The sequence below is a fragment of the Trachemys scripta genome, chromosome 9 (genome assembly GCF_013100865.1).
Source record: "Trachemys scripta elegans isolate TJP31775 chromosome 9, CAS_Tse_1.0, whole genome shotgun sequence".
Lineage (NCBI taxonomy): Eukaryota > Metazoa > Chordata > Testudines > Emydidae > Trachemys > Trachemys scripta.
The window spans coordinates 869212-877982 of NC_048306.1; the positions used below are offsets into that span (position 1 = coordinate 869212).

General features: G+C 49.3%; 1 protein-coding gene and 1 pseudogene across 1 annotated transcript in view; one reads left to right on the forward strand and one right to left on the reverse strand.

The window, feature by feature from the left end:
* The first annotated feature begins 1886 nt into the window (after positions 1-1886).
* Positions 1887-2601, forward strand: LOC117882876 (annotated as a pseudogene).
* Positions 2602-5220: 2619 nt separating this feature from the next.
* Positions 5221-8771, reverse strand: part of LOC117883245 (nuclear cap-binding protein subunit 2) — a 4234-nt gene continuing 683 nt past the window's right edge. The window contains exons 2-4 of the mRNA XM_034782362.1: positions 8155-8336; positions 6651-6789; positions 5221-5950 (exon numbers count right to left, since the gene is read on the reverse strand). Coding sequence (XP_034638253.1) covers positions 5852-5950; positions 6651-6789; positions 8155-8336 — 420 coding nt within the window. The 3' untranslated portion in view covers positions 5221-5851. The remainder of the gene's footprint in view (positions 5951-6650; positions 6790-8154; positions 8337-8771) is intronic.

Consider the following 8771-nt stretch of genomic DNA (forward strand, 5'->3'; position numbering starts at 1 on the left):
TTCCAATTTCTTTAACTTTCTTGATCACACAGAAGCTGTCCGTAAACACCAAGCCACGTGAGGAAGGTTCACTCGTATCCTGGGGAGTCTCAAACAGGCTGCAGCCATGGGGCATTTTGCTCACAGCTTGGAGCTGGGTTCATACCAGGGCCTTCTAGGGTAACAATCAATAAAAAAAATGGACTGTTGACTGCCTTTCAGCTTCGTTTTTGCATAGCCGGGTAGCCCACCAAGTGGTTTGGCACGGTTGGCAACCAGGAAATGTTCAGACCTAGAGTACTGGGCTGGCGGGTCAAGATGAGATGCATTGGCGCAAGGTGTGGGCCCAGGACAGGAACAGGAAGCTCCAGGCTGAGGGGCACTGATAGAGCTGTGTGTGGGAAGCCCAGGGCTGGCATAGAAGTGGGGGCTGCAGGTCAGAACTGAAGCCACTGGTGTGCAGAAAGCCTGCACGGCGCTTGTTGCTCTGCCTGGCTCCAGCCAGTGCTCTTCTGCTCTAACGTTCATCAAATATTAACTTCCACATATTTTAACAGAAGAAAATATTCTGACAAGACCTGGCTGTGGTTACAGTGTCTTTCCTGGTGGCCCTGCTGGGGTTGGGTTTAAGCAGCTTCCTTAACACACGAGCTGTTGGCTGAGAGACAGTCCTCCTGCAGGCGGCTGTGGAAGGGATTCTGTTCTCTCTGTGTGTGTTTAGGGCAGGGAAGCTATGAAACGCTATATGTATTTAGACTGCCTGTGCAAGTTTGTTTTGAAGTTACAGAATCAGCCTCCTACCGGAGTTAGTCCATAATTCCCCACATCAGCGTGTGCCCAGCGAGAGGCCAGTCTGGTCCCCCACGATTTCCAGGAACCACCTCTCCTCTGAGACTGTGTCTGCCAATGGTACCCACACGCTTACCACAGTGGAGCTGGGCCCCTTTGTGGGCAGCGTGGAGACGAAGGGGCAGAGGCACAGATGAGCAACAAAGTGGCAAATGAAATTTAATGTGGATAAATGTAAAGTAATGCACATTGGAAAAAATAACCCCAACTATACATACAATATAATGGGGCCTAATTTAGCTTCAACAAGTCAGGAAAAAGATCTTGGAGTCATCGTGGATAGTTCTCTGAAGATGTCTGCGCAGTGTGCAGAGGTGGTCAAAAAAGCAAACAGGATGTTAGGTATCATTAAAAAGGGGATAGCGAATAAGACTGAGAATATATTATTGCCCTTATATAAATCGATGGTACGCCCACATCTCGAATACTGCATACAGATGTGGTCTCCTCATCTCAAAAAAGATATACTGGCACTAGAAAAGGTTCAGAAAAGGGCAACTAAAATGATTAGGGGTTTGGAACGGGTCCCATATGAGGAGAGATTAAAGAGGCTAGGACTCTTCAGCTTGGAAAAGAGGAGACTAAGAGGGGATATGATAGAGGTCTATAAAATCATGAGTGATGTGGAGAAAGTGGATAAGGAAAAGTTATTTACTTATTCCCATAATACAAGAACTAGGGGTCACCAAATGAAATTAATAGTCAGCAGGTTTAAAACAAATACAAGGAAGTTCTTCTTCACGCAGCGCACAGTCAACTTGTGGAACTCCTTATCTGAGGAGGTTGTGAAGGCTAGGACTATAACAGCGTTTAAAAGAGAACTGGATAAATTCATGGTGGTTAAGTCCATTAATGGCTATTAGCCAGGATGGGTAAGGAATGGTGTCCCTAGCCTCTGTTTGTCAGAGGATGGAGATGGATGCCAGGAGAGAGATCACTTGATCATTGCCTGTTGGTCCACTCCCTCTGGGGCACCTGGCATTGGCCACTGTCGGCAGACAGGATACTGGGCTAGATGGACCTTTGGTCTGACCCGGTACGGCCGTTCTTATGTTCTTATGTTATGTTTTTATGGGCGATTTTCTTTCAGTGGGCACCGGTTTCTGCTGGACTTCCCCTTCTCTCCTGCAGTCAAAATCTCCACAGGGCGCACTGGTGTCTGAGCGCCAGGTGCTCACCGCTGCCCCCTGCATCCATGACGGCAAAGACAATATGAAGAGGGGGCCACAAAAATCAAGGTGGGCTTCTTAACACTGTCCCAGAATACTGGGAATGAGACTGAGACGGGGAAGCTGGTGATGCACTGGGCGCAGGTGAAGCGCACACAGATGCCCCAAGGCTGGATCCAGGGCTCCGACTCCATCAACACATGGATTATAATTATGCCCTGCTGGAGCTGTGCAGACCCCATCAGTGTCCCTACATGACGCTAATGGTGGCATCAGTAATGGAGGACATGGCTGGGAAGAGGCTCCATGTCTCTGGGTTTGACAGCGACCGGCCTGACAAGCTGGTTTACCGATTCTGTGCTGTGGAGGATGAGATGGCCCACCTCATCTACCAGCACTGTGATGCCAGGCCTGGTGCCTCTGGCTCTGGGGTCTACGGCAAAATGTGGGAACCCAAGTGGGAGAGGAAGGTCATTGAGATCTCAGGTCACAAGAGGCTGGGGAGCAGCATGACTATAATGTGTCTGTTTCCTTCACAGCCTTGATGTTTGCTCAGATTTGTTACTGGATCAAAGGAGATTATACAAACTGTCAGAATGAGTGAGCTTGGGACTTACCCACCATCCGCCCCAGAGACAGGGTTTGTGGGCTTCCTGACACTGATCCTGCCCTGTCCCTGGGGTCTGCACAGGCATGTGAGAAGGACCCGCTGCTGAGTGGGGATGAACTTGTGCTGTTTCCTAGCGAGGCTGCTACACTGCCAAGCCTTATCCTACTTGTGTTTCAGGAGGTCTGCAAGTCACTTGGGATCAACTGGGGAAAGGCACCCCATGGCAGGAGCAGGATCACAGTCACAACTTTCCCCCTCTCCTTCAGCCCCAGGCAACGTTGGCTTAAGGGTAATTACAATAAATCTTTCCCTTCCCATGCAGCTCAGCGTGGGCAAAGGTGCACACCTGTCTCTGCGCTCCCTGAGGCTGGTGGGTGTGTCACGGGAGCCTGTGGCAATGTGCACACAGAGGCTGGGCTCTCTCTTTGCTCCCGTGGCATTCAGTCCATGGTGGTTGGCCAGGTCCTAGTTCCACTGCATGAGCACCTTGCTCACCTGGACAGAGATGCACAGTCCCTATTTCCAAAAGGGCTGGTGAGTGGTTTGAGCCCCTGTGGCTGAAGTTAGTGTGATCTGTGTTCCCCAGCATCTTGGTTTTGCAAAAGCAGCCTGGCCCTCAGTCACTGAAAATAGACCTCTTGCTTTCAGTGTTACTTCTGAAGACTGAGGTTCTGTGTTTGCTTCCGAGCTGCATTGAATTTCTATTGGGTCCTGGTGAAAATGTCTGTTGGTATGCTAGTGAAAGGGGCCTGAATAGCAGCCCTGGAGACTGACTCTTTTATGCATAGCGAGGAGCCCAGCTGGGGTGGGAGTGGGGCCGGTCTCCATGGCTCATCCAGTTATTGCCCTCTGATAACACTATCAGCAAGGCCAGTTCTAATTGGTGTAGGATGGTAAACACCTGTTCACTAAGAACTGGACTGAGAGCCACCTCTCCCTCACCCCCACCATTTTTTTTCACACTAGGGCTCCTAAGTCTTTATCTTCTGGTAGTGGTCTTTACTATCACTGTAACGTTTGCGATGGATCCATTTAGGCTAATATATATATATATATATATATGAATAAAAAAGTGTGAGTACAGATTTCTTTGTGTCATGCAAGAAATAGGAAGGGAACTCATCTGTCTGGACTAGGAAACTGCCAGAGGAGGTGCTCTTCCTATAGAGCTGGAACCGACAGACACAGGATAGCGATGGTGCTGCCTTGGCTTCCTGAGATCATGCCACCAGAGGAGCTTGTCCTGGCTGTTCAGGGACTCAGCTAATGAAGGTGCAGGGGTGCTGGGCTATAGCTGGAGCCCTGAGACACTCCCATTCCTGACAAGAGTGGGGAAGGGAGCTTGGGTGTAGCACCACTAGATGTTTGTGGCACTTAACGAGACGACAGTCTCTGCTCCCAATAGCTTATAACTGAGGAACACTGATGCTTCTTTTAATAACAAACCAATTCCAACACGTGCCCAGGCTGGTGTAGATTTTCAGCTGCTCTCTCCTATAACATGGATGAGAGGTAGAAGAAACTCATGGGTCACAGCCAGCCCCTCCATGGGTGAGTGGCAGAGGGGGTAGTGAAGGGTTATTCCCTGTTGTACATTTGATCCTGAGCAGTTCTACTCCTTGTCGTGGGAGACACTCCCACAGCTCTCAGAGTGAGATTCTCCCTGACACTCTGCTTCTGTTTTCCTTTAAGTGGCTGTGCCTCCCTACACACTTCTTGGGTGATTACCCCTTAGTCATCAGGGCTGTTGGGTAACTCACAGTGTAACTATAGCTTAGTTTGGATGCCTGATCATGTCCTGCCACTGAAGAGGAAGGCTAGAGGCAGCCCCTGCTCCCTCTGAAGCTCAGAGGCCTTGAGCTGCTCTAAAGTATGTTATCTAATGCAAAAGAAGAGACCATTGTGCAGGGACAAGTAATTGGTGCTTACATGCCCTAAAACCAACTCACAGTCAAGGCTTGACTTACGTAGAGTGGCTGAGCAGAACTTGGTGAAACTCAGTAAGTGCTGTCAGCACCTTTATGGTTCCTTGCTCCTAAGGGCTCCTCAGATGCCAGCCCCAAGTTAGAACAACCTTGGGCATGCTCCTTCACAGGTCTCAAACTGGATGAGGAGCTACGGGAACTCTTCACTAGGGTGATTCTCTTGTCTCCAGCTAAACTGGCTTTTAGCACAGCAATGTGCTGGAGGACTCAAGCAAGAGCAGTAGGCTTCCAGCTCCTGCTTCTTGGTCTGGCCTCAAGTGCACTCTGGACATTCACGATGCTTCATATACTCTACGTTATAGGACCTGGCACTGACTGTGATGGTAGGAAATAGGGCAATTTCCCAGCATTCGCTGATGTGGGGAATTATGGACTAACTCCTCATCTTAGTACAAGCAGGTGAGTGTAAGTTTACCAACGATTTCCACGTGGTGACAAACCAGCTACTAGCACAGAGTGCAATGGGAAGACCAGTGAGACCAGCCCCACAGGGAAGACCCAGACAACAGTACGCAGACTTGTCTCCCCCACTGTGGTCAGAGGAGAGCAGCTCTGACATGCCAAAAGGATGTGTCCCCCAGAAGCCCTGCCACATGCCCAATGACAATGAATCACAAACTGCAGCACGTACAGGACTCAACGTTTATTTAAAAAACCCAAAGACAAACAAAACCATGGTGTAACAGTGAGGCTCTGCAACAGCCAGGCAGCACCACAGGTACAGCAAGGACTAAGACTCTGCAGGACTGAGTGAACTAAGGGCCAGGAGTGCAGACAAGCACTTGCAAGTGACCAGTAAGATCTTGCTTTGCTTCTCTAATTTATACCAGCAACGATGCTTTAGAGCAGCACACGAGATCGTAAATAACATATTTTAAACTCCTGCCCTTACCCGAGAGATGCACAAGCAGCCAGGAGGGCTTTGATGGCTGTTATATTTTTCAGAAATCTGTGCTCTAGAGCAAACTCAGCTGTAATGACAACTTGGAGGCAGAAGTCTGAGCGTGACATGCTGCACTTATTCTTAATGAGAAGTCCTGCAGAGTTGGCCACTCTATTTTCTTGCTGCCCTGTATCAGGACAGAACAGCCATTCCGGCCCAGGAGAGAGAAGGAATGAACAAATGTTAAACAGCCAGTCTAAGGAGGATTGCCTTTTGCTGGAACTTGGCTCCCACTCCACATCCCCATCCAAAGGGCCAGGACAGGACTAGCTGCAGAGGGACAAAGCCCCTCTGTGTGCTAGGACAGATTAGGCAGTTAGTAGATTATAGTCTGGTGATTGGTTTTCTGCATCTGAATGATCTTGCCAAAGCCACCTCTTCCCACATCATAGTCTGTCCGGTACTCATCTCGCACCTGGGGCAAAGCAGTAACAGAAATTAGCATCCTGCACCTGCCGAGACACAGACATTCTAAGAATCGGCATCCTCTTCCCACTCAATTGGTGGTGGGTTGAAATTCAGGTTACAAGCCCTTGCAACTCCTTGAATTATCTTGCCAAGGAACCACTATCAAGGTGACTGATGAGAAGACCTCACATTTCTAATGGTGGGATCATCTTTAGACATAACAAAGCAACAGGGAAGGGCCCAACACTGATTGATTTTGCTTTGCAGTTCACCTTTATGAATCACCAAGGCTTGACCCCAAAGCTTTTTCCTGCTGGAAATCTGGGAAGGAATCTTACCTTCTCATGAGTGGGTATCATTTGAGGATTAGACTAGCCTTACAACCATGTCATCCCCATTATTATCCTGTTTCTCACTCCCCACCTTGATTGCTGCACCCTTTTGAGAACACTAGGTTGAGACGAGAGCAATGCTTCATTTGGACCATAGGAAGCTTGGAATCCAAACTCTCAAATGGCATTAAGCACCACGCTCCAACTCTAGTGCTACTATAGAATCAGCTCTTAAAACAACTTTCAATTAACTTTAGTTCATTATTGAGTCTGCCATGCACCCATCTTTGTACTGGATCAGCCAAAGGTAGCCCCACACATCTCCCAGCCCCAAGGAAGCCAGGCTCAGTGCTCTGATGCTAGCACTCTCTTTACCTGTCCTCCAGTCTTTCCTCTCCCAAACTGTCGTCCCTCCTTAAACCCTGCATCCCAGTCAGTCCTGATGATCCGGTCATCCAGTCGGGTGCCATTGATAAACCTCATTGCATGCTCAGCATCTGCTCTTGTGTAATATCTGGAATGCGTTATAAGGAAGACTCAAAGTGTTATTAAGCTGGTGAACCCCAGCTGCTCATGGGCAAAGAAGAGGGGAATGGTATTCACAGCACTCTGGAGCCCGGCCTTCCAAGCCAATAGACACCAGTATCTTTACAGAGCCAACTGCTATATTCACAGCCATCCGATTCTAGCTCCCTCCTTGCACAGCAACACACTACACCAGGGGTCGGCAACCTTTCAGAAGTGGTGTGCCGAGTCTTCATTTATTCACTCTAATTTAAGGTTTCACGTGCCAGTAATACAGTTTAACGTTTTTAGAAGGTCTCTTTCTATAAGTCTATAATATATAACTAAACTATTGTTGTATGTAAAGTAAATAAGGTTTTTAAAATGTTTAAGAAGCTTCATTTAAAATTAAATTAAAATGCAGAGCCTCCCGGACCGGTGGCCAGAACCCGGGCAGTGTGAGTGCCACTGAAAATCTGCTCGCGTGCCGCCTTCGGCACACGTGCCATAGGTTGCCTACCCATGCACCACACGGCTGTATTGTAGTGCCACTGCAGAGAAGGAAGTAGCTTGCCATCTCTCAGTTCAGAGATGAAGCAAGCAGGACAAGCCTGCCATCATGTTGCTAAATGCATTTGTTTTTGGGACAGGATCTTCTGAATGTTCTATGAGGGTTTGAACCTGCACTCCTGTTTCCAGCCTTGCTTGTATAACAGTCTTCCTAACAATCCTCTTTATGCTACACTAGAGTCTATGGGGTGTAAGTGGGAAGGGGAGAGGCCTAACCCAAGAGGCTCTGCAAGGACAGCTGTCTGTTAGACTAGGGCCAGGGCAGTAGCCTGTGCTTAAGAAGAGCACACTAGGCTATTCTACTGGCCCATTCATATTTAGACTGAATGGGCTGAGGAAGGCACAGCTAGATGGTCTTAACACCTGGTGAAATTCTCTGGCCTGTGCTATGCAGGAGATCAGACTAGATGAGCACAATGATCCCTTCCAGCCTTAAAAGCTATTACATCAATTTAAGAGATGGAAATAAAGGGACCAGACGGTGTGGAATCACCGTGACACACAAAAAATACAAGAGGCTGTCCCATTGTTTTAGTTTTCATTGCAAGCACCACAGCAACGTCTGTGACTGAGGCAGCGTGGGAGAGAGACAGCAGACCCGGTAAAGGGAAGGAAAGGGTTTGGTACTGTGATTTTGAGAGTTCACAACTTTCATGCTTGCCAAACATATCACGGGGCATACCCAGCTCCTCCAGAAAGGCCAGGAACACTTTGTAACATGTTCAATAGAGCTGATGGGATCATGTGATTCAATCAAAAGAGCAGTGGGAGAAAAACCATGGCAACAGTAAATGGGAAAGGATACTCCACAAAGCAGAAGCCACAAGGGGTTTTCTTGACCTTGTCTAGCCCCATGACAATCCTCTTGACATCTCCGCATTTGGAGAAGAGCTCCTGGATCTGCTCCTCGGTGGTGTAAAAGGACAGGTTCCCTACATACAGTGTGCAAGAGAACTTCAGGGCCTTCTCCTGTAGGTATCGGCTACCCTGAGAGCACAACAAAGAACAAGTGCAGCCTGAGTGACCTGCTCTTCAGCGGGTGCCTGAGCCACAGAGGCCGCGTGACCACTACACGTGCCCGGCCGGGGACCTCCTCCTTCGACTCCAGCTGCTCCTACTCGGAGTTCTGGAGCGCCTGGGTTAAAGACGGCAAAACTGGAAATCACTGCACCGGGCCTGGGAATGTCTGGGCTGTACCCCACATACCGCTCCCTGTCCCAGAGACCCCTGCCTCCTTCAGGTACTGACCCCCCCAGTGCTGTCCCCTCCCACCCCTCCCTCAGGCTCTGTCCCTGGGCACCCCTGACCCTCATCCCCCCTCAGGCTGAGGCACCACTCCCCCCGGCGCTGTACCCTCCCGACCCTCCCTCAGGCTCGGTCCCTGCCCCCCCCAGGCACTCTGCATCCCCAATCCCTGTCCCT